Source organism: Nerophis ophidion, linkage group LG04, assembly GCF_033978795.1.
Source record: "Nerophis ophidion isolate RoL-2023_Sa linkage group LG04, RoL_Noph_v1.0, whole genome shotgun sequence".
NCBI classification, from domain to species: domain Eukaryota; kingdom Metazoa; phylum Chordata; class Actinopteri; order Syngnathiformes; family Syngnathidae; genus Nerophis; species Nerophis ophidion.
The window spans coordinates 31,523,002-31,538,346 of NC_084614.1; the positions used below are offsets into that span (position 1 = coordinate 31,523,002).

Here is a 15,345-nt window from a genome sequence, read left to right on the forward strand (position 1 = left end):
ACGAAGTAGTCTTGTGATTTTTCCCACACCTACATATATATATATATATATATATATATATATATATATATATATATATATACACACACACACACGTTATGTTATATATATAGTATGTTAACAGATTGTCCTGTGTGTGACATGCTAAGTTTAAAATAATGATTATAGAGGACTTTTCGTACTCAGAGGTTTCAACTCTGGATTGCACCCTCGAGATAAAACATTGCGTCAGGTGGAGCCAATACAAAAATAAATCCTAATCAACTGAACCAGCAATTCTGTTTGTGGTAAAAGACTGAAATCAAAAATTCCTTTGATCTTTTTAAAAACAGTTTACAAAAAAGGCTTGTGCACTACAAAGCCAAAACTGAGACAACGTATCTTGAAAGATTCTTCTTTAACTATATATTTTCTAAATTGCTTTTGCTATTCTCTGATGTATGTTGGTATCTTGTCCTTGACCGTGCTGACAATTGACAAGGCACAAATCAAACGATATCATTAATTGTAGTTGTGGCAGGTATGTGTTCCATAGTCACACATACCACAAACCGCTTGTAGGATTCATGGTAACGTAGAGTTGAACTTTCAGCAAGAGCTCAAGTGTCTTTGAAAAGTTTGTTTATTTTGCATCTGTTTGTTGTTCTTTTAGCGTGGAGTACGACTTCAGACAGCAGGAAAGGTGCTTCTTGGAGGTTGTAAATCATCATTCAGCGAGAGGAAATGAGGCGTACCACGAGCCCCAAAATGCTTCCCTAAAGTTCAGTTTGCTCAAAAAAGCCATGAAGAATGTGAGAAAGTCCAAGAAGAAAAGTAAAAAGCTGTACAAGATTCTTTTGAAGTGGCTGCCAAGAAAACTCCAGCATGTTTAGAATTGTTTACAGTTGCAGTGATGTTTTAGTGATCTTTCCCTGTAGAAGGATTTCAACTTTTACCTGGATTTTGTAATTCAAGTTTTTTCTAAACTGCACTTCCTGGGGGATTCTGCCCATTATCCACCATCCTTATGTGAGACAAAAACACACATACTGTATCTTTCTCTTTTCTGTGAATTCTAAATGGGGAAAACTGCAACAGTACAACAGCCTATATTGCCCTCTAAAAATGCACTAACATGCACTAACTAGTATATATGTAATTTGGTAACTGGATCAATCATTATATCATGTAATATTTACAGTATTTTGGTCATCAAAAGCTTTACTGGAACTTATTTCCTTGGTGGATTGATATGACAGCGCGCATTGCAACAAAATTCAGACTAGCTCTCATTCCTCTGATAAAAAAACACTTCCGAGCAAAGTTGCGGTAATACAATGCTGTGTTCCATTTGTTGAGAGCCATATAGGATCAAGATGGTAGCAGGTGGATTTTCAAAGTTGACCAACTTCCCGGCTTGGTGCCACAACCGTCTACTATTCAGGTGAGATGCATGATTTATGATCGAGCATTAGCTTTTATTGACTCAAAGGCAAGTTTTTTGTTTCATAGTGGGTCGGAACCAATGTTATACCGTAGCTTTGTTACATGTAGGTCAGAGCATGTAAATTGAGCGTTGTAGGCTTTGTTCAATGTTTTTTTTTTATACGCGGAATAGATCAATTGTAATTTCTAGACAGCCACCTTGTTCTAGCGGCTTTACTTTTTAAAACCCCCAAAAAGGAACTGTGTTTTTGTCTCACATTTTGTGGATTGTGGATGATGGACAACATTCCAAAAAACATGCAGTTTTCCTTCAAGAGGTTGTTGCTGTTGTTTAAGTTCATTTCAAACATGTATACAGTCACAATATGGTACATCACCATCCATTCATTTTCTACCGCTTATTACCTTTGGGGGCGCTGGTGCCTATCTCAGCTACAATTGGGTGGAAGGCGGCGTACACCCTGGACAAGTCGCCATCTCATTGCAGATGATACATCACATATTTCCATTTTCTCATCACGACATGTCCAAAAAGGAGCAGATATAGGAGTAGGTCTTCTTTTTACTCAAATGGTAAAATATAGCATTTTTAGCACATAGAGTACTCTATTTGTGGAGTGGCCGTAAGAAACAAAAAAATCTAAATAAACCAGTTAGTCCTAATAATAACAGTAATTCCCATTAAATTATTCATTTGGACCCCCACCAAAAAACTTGAAGCTACCTAGGCCCTCACGCATGAACACATTATAATGGCACTGCCAGATTGTTGTTACGAAGACGTACAGTAGATGGTATTAATAACTCATACGCACCTGAGGCCTCATCCATTAAGAGTTGCATGGATTTCCTACTAATAATAGACGTACATTCAAATCCAGAAAAAAAAAGATTTTCAAATCACAAGTTTTAAAGTGTGCACATGCACAAATCTAACCACATTTCTTTGTTACATCGCAATCAACGTGGAATTGATCCCAGATGTCTGCTTGGTTGGGCACACCCAGACCATGCCTCCTTATAAATATGGAAATTGTATTGAAATAAGCCAGGATTCAGAGAGTAGTTGGTGCTTCTTTGTCCGTGTTTTAAGAGGGTTGAGATTGTGGGAATGCTGTGCGCTTCAAAATTTGCACCCAGGCGATAAAATAAATAATTAATGGTCGAGCTTCAGAAAGAAGGTGAAGAAGAAGATGGGCGTGCATGGTCAAAAAGACAGACGCTGCAATGATACGTAAAACTTTAGATAAGGTCAGTGACTCTAAATTACCCTCAATATAAATATGACATGTGTAACTTGCATCAAAATGTGTTCCTAAAGTCAGATTAGTTTCATGTGAGTTTTATGTCATATTTGGTTTGCAATAATTTAAATTTAAACACGCCAGCACATCAAAAAGGATTCAAAAGACTTTGACTCTCGTTTCATTGCTCAATATATTATTACAACCCAGGAGAGCTTCTTACTACAGCAGCCGTACGTGACACACAGGCGGATAATTTCTCCATGTTGCAACCACCGCCCACTATTGTCTGCTTGACTGGCCAAGTACATGTGCTAGAGTCACAGAAACACATCGTGACAGCAATAGGTGGCAAAAGTATTGTTTAGATCAGGGGTCACCAACGCAGTGCTCGCGAGCACCAAGTAGCCCGTAAGGACCAGATGAGTAGCCCGCTGGCCTGTTCTAAAAATAGCTCAAATAGCAGCATTTACCAGTGAGCTGCCTCTATTTTTTTAAATTGTATTTATTTACTAGCAAGCCGGTCTCGCTTTGCTCGACATTTTTGATTCTAAGAGAGACAAAACTCAAATAGAATTTGAAAATCCAAGAAAATGTTTTAAAGACTTGGTCTTCACTTGTTTAAATAAATTCATTTATTTTTTTACTTTGCTTATTATAACTTTTAGAAAGACAATTTTAGAGGAAAAATACAACCTTATATACCTTTTTACCTTTTAAATTCCTTCCTCTTCTTTCCTGACAATTTAAATCAATTTTCAAGTATTTTTTTTTTCATTTTATTGTAAAAATAATAAATACATTTTAATTTAATTCATCTATTTAGCTTCTGTTTTTTCGACGAAGAACATTTGTGAAATATTTCTTTAAACTTGTTATGATTAAAATTCCCCAAAAATCTTCTGGCAAATCTAGAAAATCTGTAGAATCAAATTTAAATCTTATTTCAAAGTCTTTTGAATTTCTTTTAAATTTTTTGCTCTGGAAAATCTAGAAGAAATAATGATTCGTCTTTGTTAGACATATAGCTTGGTCCAATTTGTTATATATTCTAACAAAGTGCAGATTAGATTTAACCTATTTAAAACATGTCAAAAAAATTCTAAAATTAATCTTAATCAGGAAAAATTACTAATGATGTTCCATAAATTCTTTTTTTAATCTTTTCAAAACGATTCGAATTAGCTAGTTTTTCTCTTTTTTTCGGTTGAATATTGAATTGTTAAGAGAATTGAAGATAAACTATGTTTCAAAATTTAATTTTCATTTTTTTCGTGTTTTCTCCTCTTTTAAACCGTTCAATTAAGTGTTTTTTTCATCATTTATTCCCTACAAAAAACCTTCCGTAGAAGGAAAAAAAATGTACGACGAAATGACAGACAGAAATACCCTTTTTTTTGTTTAATATTTATCTGTTTCTATATATATTTATTGTGAGAAATCAATAAGATGATCAGTGTTTCCACAAAGATAAATATCATTAATTAACAATAACAGAGTTAAAGGTAAATTGAGCAAATTGGCTATTTCTAGCAATTTATTTAAGTGTGTATCAAACTGGTAGCCCTTCGCATTAATCAGTACTCAAGAAGTAGCTCTTGGTTTCAAAAAGGTTGGTGACCCCTGGTTTAGATAAAGAATATACACCCTCACAAATACTATGATGCATTAAATGCATTGGCCAAAAATGAATTCTGTGTCCTTTCCTCAATTTGTTTACATTCTCGAAATCATGTTATATGTTGGCAAAGCCCGAAGGACCACCTGTGTGTCACCAAAGTATCCACGGCCTGTAGAAATCTGGCGTGAGGCACCACACATTTCCATGCTCATTTCAGTCTTGATACATCTGAACTCAGCTACAATCGGGCGGAAGGCGGGGTACACCCTGGACAAGTCGCCACCTCATCGCAGGGCCAACACAGATAGACAGACAACATTCACACTCACATTCACACACTAGGGCCAATTTTAGTGTTGCCAATCAACCTATCCCCAGGTGCATGTCTTTTTGAGGTGGGAGGAAGCCGGAGTACCCGGAGGGAACCCACGCAGTCAAGGGGAGAACATGCAAACTCCACACAGAAAGATCCCGAGCCTGGATTTGAACCCAGGACTGCAGGACCTTCGTATTGTGAGGCAGACGCACTAACCCCTCTGCCACTGAGATAGGCGCCAGTGCCCCCCGCGACCCCAAAAGGGAATAAGCGGTAGAAAATGGATGGATGGATGGATACATCTGAACTTTGTCGTGAAAAAGGGCGTACGGCAGGTTTTGCTGCGCACGCAAGATGTGGAACCTGGTCTGCTCATTGTCATTACAGTTGGGGAACTTCCAAATGTGTCTTTTTGTTGTTGTTACAAATGTAACTACTTATCCTAATCTTATTGGAAACTTTTGGAGATTTTAACAAAAGAGCTTGGCTCACTCTTCCCAAAAAAGCAGCAGGTGCAGGTGTCTTAGCCTCACATATCCAAAAGCACTCACAGGCTTGCCACCTTTAAAAAAAAAAAAAAAAAAACAGAAGAAAGTTAATTCGTATTTTTAAACATCCTTGTTGCATTCTTTGTTTTTTGTTTTTTTGCTCACCCCCACAAATAGATTGCACTTCTGTGGGAAACACTGATTTAAATGCATAACTTTGCACCACAGTGGAAAATCCAAATCTAATTTAGTCATGACTAACTATTTAAAATAAGAAAAGTACATGCAACAAATGTTAAAAAGACTAGTAACTGCATGAACAGCAACACTTTCCACAAATGTGGGCGACATGCCTTTCCAAAATATTATACATTATACATTATATTGGTTCTTGGCCTGCATGGTGTTAGATGATTTTCCGCAAAGTAGGAATCGTTTATCGTAAATCCAATATATTTTATAGGTAGAGCATAAAAAAACCTGTTAACAAACTCCCTAATGTTTATCAACATTATGAGAGCCACCTTTTAATGACCTTTACACTCTTTCAATCCTATATAATAATGCTGCCTGAGGCTGAGCAAATCAGTTTCAAAGATAATGAGCAGCCCACTCTGATTGGTTTTGGTCTGTGGCAAATAAATGTTAATCAAGATTATTCAATGCTTGAAAATGCTTACTTTAGGCTAAAAAAAAAAAAAGCATTAGAGTGAACCCGCAAACTTTGAATTACATGTGGTGAGGAACAAATGGATCATTACAACAAAGGGGGAGGAGAGAGTCCCCACATCTACGGTCCCCTCCAAGGTTTCTAATTGTCATCCCATTGGGTTGAGTTTTTTCTTGCCCTGATGTGGGATCTGAGCCGAGGAATTTGTTGTGGCTTGTGCAGCCCTTTGAGACACTCATGATTTAGGGCTATATGAGTAAACTTTGATTGATGATTGACTATCATTATGGATAATTATGATTACAAAAAAATAGCTTACATGTAAACTTTTCAATAGTTTTGTTATAAATGCAAGGCAGTACATTTTGTATGAACTACTAAATGTTCTGAAATGGAATAGCAGAGTAGACGAAGCAATTTGATAGCAAGTAAATACAAAATCAGTATTGCAGATACTTTTTATAGTGTATTACTGACTTGTATACTCTGACTATTGAATGATTTTGGAATTTGCATTATTTCTTTTCCATCATGAATTTAATGTACATATTTAGACAACCTTCATTTTGAACAATATTTAAATCCAGCAATATTAGCCCCCTCCGTCAAATGACGTGTTTTTTTTAAGATAAACAGAAAAGACCTCCGGTATCGATACCATCGATATTTGAATCGTTCCACCCATCCCTAGTAGGAGTAGAATTGTTATTTAGTCATCCATCTGGGTAATATCAAACACCTTTATAGATTTACACCTATCATGTTTCAGACCTGTCCAAAATAATCATGTCTTCTCCTTGGTTACTTCGACTCTCCTAGTTAGAACTCTTCCATGCAGCCTTGCTTACTGCTGTCTTTTCTCTTCACCGGATTCCATGTACGTCTTGTCAGATGGAAAATGAACAGAATCTTAAAATGATCGTATTTTGAGGACAATTATCATACATACCCAATTTGATGTTATTCAAGATCATCCGCTTCAGTGAAACATTAGTGCATTATTGTAGGTCTGGCAACGCAGATCCCACATTTCTCTCATTTATCTACTTCCTTTCACCTTCTGGGTCAGCCCCTTTCCAGCAAGTCTCAACCTATACATATTTCTGTTTTAAGAATGATTGGAAAATAAAGAAGTCCTCCTCAGCCTTCCCGGTAAGGTTTATTCAGGTGTACTGGAGAGGAGGCTACGCCGGATAGTCGAACCTCGGATTCAGGAGGAACAGTGTGGTTTTCGTCCTGGTCGTGGAACTGTGGACCAGCTCTATACTCTCGGCAGGGTTCTTGAGGGTGCATGGGAGTTTTCCCAACCAGTCTACATGTGCTTTGTGGACTTGGAGAAGGCATTCGACCGTGTCCCCCGGGAAGTCCTGTGGGGAGTGTTCAGAGGGTATGGGGTATCGGACAGTCTGATTGTGGCGGTCCGCTCCCTGTACGATCAGTGTCAGAGCTTGGTCCGCATTGCCGGCAGTAAGTCGGACACGTTTCCAGTGAGGGTTGGACTCCGCCAAGGCTGCCCTTTCTCACAGATTCTGTTCATAACTTTTATGGACAGAATTTCTAGGCGCAGTCAAGGCGTTGAGGGGTTCCGGTTTGGTGGCCGCGGGATTAGGTCTCTGCTTTTTGCAGATGATGTGGTTCTGATGGCTTCATCTGGCCGGGATCTTCAGCTCTCGCTGGATCGGTTCGCAGCCGAGTGTGAAGCGACCGGAATGAGAATCAGCACCTCCAAATCCGAGTCCATGGTTCTCTCCCGGAAAAGGGTGGAGTGCCATCTCCGGGTTGGGGTGGAGACCCTGTCCCAAATGGAGGAGTTCAAGTACCTAGGAGTCTTGTTCACGAGTGGGGGAAGAGTGGATCGTGAGATCGACAGGCGGATCGGTGCTGCGTCTTCAGTAATGCGGACGTTGTACCAATCCGTTGTGGTGAAGATGGAGCTGAGCCAGAAGGCAAAACTTTCAATTTACCGGTCGATCTACGTTCCCATCCTCACCTTTGGTCATGAGCTTTGGGTCATGACCGAAAGGACAAGATCACGGGTACAAGCGGCCGAAATGAGTTTTCTCCGCCGTGTGGCGGGGCTCTCCCTTAGAGATAGGGTGAGAAGCTCTGCTATCCGGGAGGAACTCAAAGTAAAGCCGCTGCTCCTCCACATCGAGAGGACCCAGATGAGGTGGTTGGGGCATCTGGTCAGGATGCCACCTGAACGCCTCCCTAGGGAGGTGTTTATGGCACGTCCACCCGGTAGGAGGCCACCGGGAAGACCCAGGACACGTTGGGAAGAAAATGTCTCCCGGCTGGCCTGGGAACGCCTCGGGATCCCCCGGGAAGAGCTAGACGAAGTGGCTGGGGAGAGGGAAGTCTGGGCTTCTCTGCTTAGGCTGTTGCCCCCGCGACCCGACCTCGGATAAGCGGAAGAAGATGGATGGATGGATGGATGGATGGGGAAAAAAAGTCAATGCAATACCTATATAAAACTTCCTTGTTGTAGATGTGGAACTAATTAATTTTTGATTTTCCATGCAGTTGTTCACTTTCAAACAATATCTAAACTAGCAAAAACAACAGTAAGCAAAGATGATTGCTTCCATAAAAGTGATTTAATTTGACTAGCCAAGAAAAAAGTTAAATGGTAAAACATTTAATTTACAGTATACAGCATAGTGGCACCACAATTTCCGTATGTTACACTTTTTGAACGATTTGGTTTTCTATAAAAATCCAAGCCAAAATGTTAGTGTTTATTTTTCAATTTTCCTATACCGTCTTGGTTTTGGAACGGGTAATACTCTAGTTCAGTGTTTTTCAAACTTTTTTGAGCCAAGGCACATTTTTTTAATTGAAAAAATGCGCAAGCACATCACCAGCAGAAAACATTAAATATTTAACTCAGCAGCCGATATTGACAGTAAAAAGATGTTCTCGCAAGGATTGGATATGAATTCAAAACATAACTTAACATGCATCTCTATACCTCTTGTCTCAAAGTACTGTCACGAGCTGTCACATCACGCTGCAACCTATTTAGAGTTTTTTGGTTTGTATTTTCCTGTGTAGTGTTTTAGTTCTTGTCTTTGGGTGGCTTTTCCTGTTTTGTTGGTATTTTCCCGTAGCAGTTTCATTTCTTTCCTGAGCGCTATTCCCCAAACCTGCTTTGTTTTAGCAATCAAGAATATTTAAATTGTTGCTATCCTCCTTCATGGAGACATTGTTGATTGTCATGTCATGTTTGGATGTACTTTATGGACGCCTTCTCTGCTCCACACGCTGTTTTTGTTTGCTTTTGAGCCAGTTCAGTTTTAATTTCATTCATACCCAAGCTTCAATGCCTTTTGTTAGCGGCACCCGCCTTCTGTATATATTTGGTTTAAGCATCGTCTGCATATTGTGATCACGACAAAGCAATTAGCTACCAATCCAATCAATCCAATACCCTTTATTTATATAGCACATTTAAATAACAAGAACGTTTCCAAAGTGCTGCACAGCCATGTTAAAATCAATATTAAAAAACAATATTATGCTCCACCAATGACTGAATAAAAACAAAAAATAAATAAATATAAAACCAATGTAAAAACAATATAAAAATAAATATAATTAAAAACAATTTTAAAGGGTAAAATCAATTGACACAGTAAAATAGAAATCAAAAAGTATAAAAACACAGAGGACAACAGAGGACAGAGGACCACACAACTCACGTAGTGTTAAAAGCCAAAGAATAAAAGTGGGTCTTAAGACGAGACTTAAAACACTCCACTGCGGAAGCAGTTTGAACATGGAGGGGCAGAGTGTTCCAGAGCTTACCTGCTGCCACCTACTGATATGGAAGAGTATTACAAGGTTACTCTGCCAATCTCTAGACAGCACAGACACTCAACAACAGCACATTATTTGCAGATTGTAATTACTGGTTTGCAAAAAATATTTTTAACCCAATTAGGTGAAAAGACAAAATCCCACGGCACACCAGTTGGTATCTCACGGCACACCAGTGTGTCGCTGCGCAGTGGTTGAAAAACACTCTAGTTGGCTGCAAAATAAGCCACCACGACCTTGAAAAATGTTGTGAGTTCTGGCACTCTGATAAACAAGTTGAGAAACACTATTGAATCACAAAGTATGAAGGTGGCATTCCCCCTCATACCTCTGACCCCATCAACAAAAAGTGGCTTCAATAAAGGTAAACATGATATTAAACAATCGTTTGTCCATTTTAATAATCATCAATGTGTGTTTTGGATTGTTGTCCGCATATAAAACTAATTATTCTCTATTAGACGTGTTAATATTTTTGGGTGTCGAATTGATTGACTTTGATAATTTACATTATTTCTGATGGAAAAAGTTGCTTCAGTTTTTATACGATCCAGTGCCCCTTTATTATTGTATATGCAATATGTGATACTAAAAATTCCAAAAAATATCACATAAGATGCACAATGTTGTTTGTAGCTTGTTTTATTCCAATGCTTTTAATGGTGTGCTGACAGATTCCTTTCCGACAGATACCACTTAAAGGGGGAACTCCACTTTTTGTTGAATTTTTCCTATCGTTCACAATCATTATGAGGGACAAGAAGACAAAATGTAAAAAAAGGCTGGTTTTAGGTGGCTAGCAATGCTGCTAATGGGAGCAATCAAGTCTACCTCTAAATCACTTTAAAAATGCATTCAAAAACCGTCAACAATACTTAATTTAAGTTCCGTAACCTAAAAAATAACCAAACTGTACCGACATTGTTTTTTTAAGAGTGATCACTGAAGAACTCTTTTTCAATCGTAGTAACAACATTGGTGTGCTTCGGTATAAGCCGTAAAAGCTAACTATGGCAGGAGATCAGCCAGCTTCTACGTTAGCGTGGAACGCATTTGAGTTTGTAATGCACAAACTGCGAAAAAAAACACTAATCAGTACTGACTGAAAAACATCAACAATCATATTACAGAGTCTATAAAGTGTTAGCCCACATTTCATGTTTTGTTTGTACAAAGCTGAGCTAGCCAAAGACAGTATGAAGTGTAGCTGTAATAACACGCGTGACGTCACGTGCTGCGTGTATCATGATCGCTATTAAAGTGACTAAGAATTAGTTCATCCTCAGTATATTCAGCTTAAAAAATATAAGGTGGTGATTCTTCATTTGTCCAAAAATAATTGTCTTTGTTTTCTGTTACCAAGTCTGCCATGATTTGAACACACACTCGTGTGAGTTAAAAAGTAGAAACACAAGTTGTTACCAGAAGTCAGACATGTGCTGCCATGGAAACAGAAATCAATGCGCGGAAGAAATAAATCCCGGAAATGATTAAAATACGGTAAATATTAAACATATTACGTAATGTTATGAACATGTCTGTTACTACATTATATATGGACTTGCGGTGTGTAAATAAAATGTTACTACACAATTTTTAAGTTGTTTTAGAGGGCTTTGAAGGCTAAAACTGTGACTCCCATTAGCCGCATCTTTTAAGCATCATTAAAATCTTGAAAAAAAGACACGTGTGGTCTTGTCTTTTATAATGATTGTGAACGATAGAGAAAATTCCAAAATGAGTTAATTTACCTTTCAATATATCCTTTTTCCTGCACTTACATTGTAGCTCTTTGGAAATAAAAATCTTCAACAACTCACTTGTATGTGCATTGACCTAGTGTCCACGTCTCAGCGCAAATTTATCACATATTTTGTTATGTATGTAGCTTTTACTCTTATTGATGTAGTACACATTAGTGAGGTAATAATTTGCAACCAAAATAAATTCACTTTTCGACATGACACAATGTCTCAGAGACTGAGCAATGAAGTTTTATGGGGGAACAGCACTTTTCGGGTATTTTGCCTATCAATCACATGCCATACACATGGTTTCCTTTTTTATATACTGTATATACAGTCTCACTTGTAAATAAATGCTAGCAAAAGTCAGCTGAATATGGAGGTAATGGGAGTCTCTAAAAACATCCAAAAACCTCCAACAATTTTTTTCTATATATGCTGTAAGTCAGGGGTCGGCAACCTTTACCACTCAAAGAGCCATTTTGACCCGTTTCACAAAATAGAGAATACAATGGAAGCCACAAAACTCTTTTGAAATTTAAAATGAAATAACACTGCATACAGAGTTTTTTTCACTTTGTGCTATGCATAAACCCGGGGTCTCACACACGCCGCCCGCACCTTAACATGAAAATTTAATGATAATGGGGCCCGCAAGTTTTGTATGAATGCCTCTTGACAGCATCACACTTGCCAATCCTCCTGAATATTTCGAGAGACTACCAAATGTCGGATCAACTATTCTTGCGAATGTTTGCAGACTTTCCCCCGATTAACAATAATAAGGGCATCGTTTGGAGGTGCTGCCTTTGGGGCCCTCTACAACACGTCAATCAGCTTGCCAGCCCAGTCATATGTCGCATGAGGCTGCAACGCGTACTTACAGTAGTCAACTGCCATACAGGTTACACTGAGGGTTGTAATATAAACAACTTTAACACTGTTACTAATAAGCACCACACTGTGAACCCACACCAAACAAGAATGACAAACACATTTTGGGAGAACATCGCCACTGTAACACAACATAAACACAAAAGAATAAATACCCGGAATCCCATGCATCCCTACTCTTCCGGGCCACATTATACACCCCAATTACAACCAAATCCCCCCCACGCCCTCCGTGCGTCGGTTGAGGTGGGCGTGTTAAAGTTGTTTATATTACAACCCTCAGTGTAACCTGTATGGCAGTTGACTACTGTAAGTACGCGTTGCAGTCACTTTTGTGTTATCCCCGGGTGAATTCTGAAAGAGGTACTAAAATCCAGAAACCTCCCGGAATAATCACTGGGGTTGGCAATTTAGCAGCTGAGCCACATCAGAGTGATCAAATAGCCGCATGCGGCTCCGGAGCCGTGGGTTGCCGACCTATGTAATGTAGTAAAAAGGCACATTCATTATAATTAGGGCTGGGCAATGATTAAAACTTTTAATCGAAGTTAATCGCAGTATTTCTCTGATTAATCGTGATTAACTGCATTGTATACGCAAAGCCCAATAATGAATTCAAAAGTAGTGTGTAGTGCACCTTTATTGGAATATTCTCCCACATGAACAAAAGCGCCAAAACATTTGTTGTGCAAACACAATTTAAATCAGTCCTTGTTAAACAGTAGCAGTTAAATAGCATATTTTATGAAAATCAACTCAAAAAATGTAAATACAAACATTTAAGCTTATTGCCACTGCCAGGGTATTTAAGTTATCCTGTTTGTTATGGAAAATAAATATAATCTACATAGAAATCTCTGAGCCACAATCATAACATCTGAACAGGCAATTTCTGAGGTAACAGCAGAAACATTTTTTTTTTTTATCAGGGATCTTATGTTTAAAAAACCTATATTATAGGTAGTGGGCTGTTTTAGGGAATTTTTGATCAAATTATCCGTAGTAGCAATATGAATAATGTTGTGTTTATTCTGCGTAGTGCACTTAAAATAATTATGACCATATCTAGGAATTGATATGATGGGAATTTTCCGATTGTTTGCTTGGTGCTTTGATAAACTGCACGCATCATATACATGTTGTGATGTTATGAGCCAGGGACAACACACATGTGATGTTATGAGCCAGGGAATTAAGAACTACCCTACCCAGCATGCAACAGGAGTGACGAGCATGCGCGGTAACCCGGTAAAGGTTGTGTGTTGCCATGACGGCATCTTGTATGTTGTGATATGCACGCTCTGAAAGTAAACGTTAAGAACTCAGCCAACACTCCTCGTCTGCATTATTCATAAATAGACAGACAACACATATACTCCGCTGCTTCACAGGCCGCTGGATGTAGCCGGCAAAGTATTCCGATGCTAGCTAGCCGGTCTAGCAAGCACTCATCCTTCAGTCCAAAACGGCCCGATCTATCCACATTCAGAATTGTCTGGCGGTCGTAAGTGATCCCGGAATGACCACGCTGTAAGCCAGCCATGAAATTTGCAGAATTGTCCGGTATTTTTGCCAAATGTTCCATCTTTAACAAGAGCCCCTCGACGCCGAAGCTTTTCCGGGCGACGCCATCTTGTTAAGAAAAGGCGTTAACAAAATAAAAGCATGTAAACAACATACGCAAATGTGCGATAAAATAATTGTCGGCGTTAATAGATTGATGAGTTAACGCATAATTAACGCATTAATTTGCCCACCCCTAATTATAATATATAATAATTATGTTTTTTGGTCATTTTAGGCATACGGCAGCACATTAATTTCACAGACAGACGCATCACAACGTTTGTTTTTTCCTTCAACACCAACTAATCATGGCAGACTTCACGACTACTACTTTGGAACAAATGATGATCCAGAACCTTATATTTTTGAGCCTGAATATAAGGATAATAAACACGTTTTGGAAGCTGAGTCTGCTGTCACTGAGATGCTGACTGAAGGAATGTTCACATCTTCCCGTCTAGATGAAGGATTAATCATAATCCTCACAAAGGTAAATAAAAAAAAGAAAAGTGGACGCAAACAAGCGTCTTTTTGTGTCTTTCTCGCTATCGCTGGGGAAAAGTTGAATATAAAAGTTGACCAACTTCTCGGTTAATGGCAACAAGCATCTACTATACAAGTGAGAGGCATGTTTTATTAATCCAACACAAACTTAACCGGCAGCTCAATATGGATATAGCTGCATAAGCTGCCGTAGTTACCTCTCTGTGATCAAGTTGGCGCTAGAAGTAGTTCCTCTGTGTTATTGCTTATAATAACAATATCAATATTACTTGGTTAATTTTTAGGTCACGACATGTAAATAGAGTATTGTTGGTGATTTTTGGATATTTTTAGTGGGCTCTGGAAGCTAATGACTTCCATTAGCTTCATTGTTAGCCACCTCGTAGTTGCTGTATATTACTAATTGGAATGCATAAAAAAAAGAAAGATCTATGTGTTCTTGTCTCAACCTCCGTAACAATTATGTGACAAGGTTTATTCATGTTACACTGTAAGTAGGTTAGATATAATTATCGAATACCATTAAAATCAAAACTAGGATTAATAATTCAGTGTTAATATTTGAGTGGGCCCTGGGACCCTCTATAGTGAAAAAGTTGAACCCCGAGGTCAAAAAGATTAAGAAGCTCTGATGAAAAGCATAGCTAATATTATGTTTTTTAGTCATTGGCCCAAATCATGTTTTAATTCCAAACAATGTTTAGTACATTAAGTCATATTATGTCAGCGTTTGTTTCAAAGAAGAATGGTGGTAGTTTTGGTGAGCAAAACAACTGCAGAGTTTAAATTGTAATTACATTTGTGGCGTTAATCATTCAATGATTTTCATTTATTCACCTTTGGAAAAGAAGATCAAAGATTAAATTAAATTAAATTAAATTACATTAAATCAAATTAAATTAAATTAAATTAAATTAAATTAAATTAAATTAAATTAAATTAAATTAAATTAACTAAAGTACCAATGATTGTCACAGACACACGAGGTGTGGTGAAATTTGTCCTCTTTGACCCATCCCTTTGCTCACCCCCTGGGAGGTGAGGGGAGCAGTG

General features: G+C 38.2%; 1 protein-coding gene across 2 annotated transcripts in view; it reads left to right on the forward strand.

The window, feature by feature from the left end:
- Positions 1–11,387, forward strand: part of LOC133551280 (retrovirus-related Pol polyprotein from type-2 retrotransposable element R2DM) — a 28,221-nt gene extending 16,834 nt beyond the window's left edge. The window contains exon 4 of one of the 2 annotated variants that reach the window (XM_061897834.1): positions 653–11,387. In XM_061897834.1, coding sequence (XP_061753818.1) covers positions 7,081–8,172 — 1,092 coding nt within the window. In that variant the 5' untranslated portion in view covers positions 653–7,080 and the 3' untranslated portion in view covers positions 8,173–11,387. The remainder of the gene's footprint in view (positions 1–652) is intronic. The other variant, XM_061897833.1, reaches the window with a different exon arrangement.
- The last annotated feature ends 3,958 nt before the right edge of the window (positions 11,388–15,345 follow it).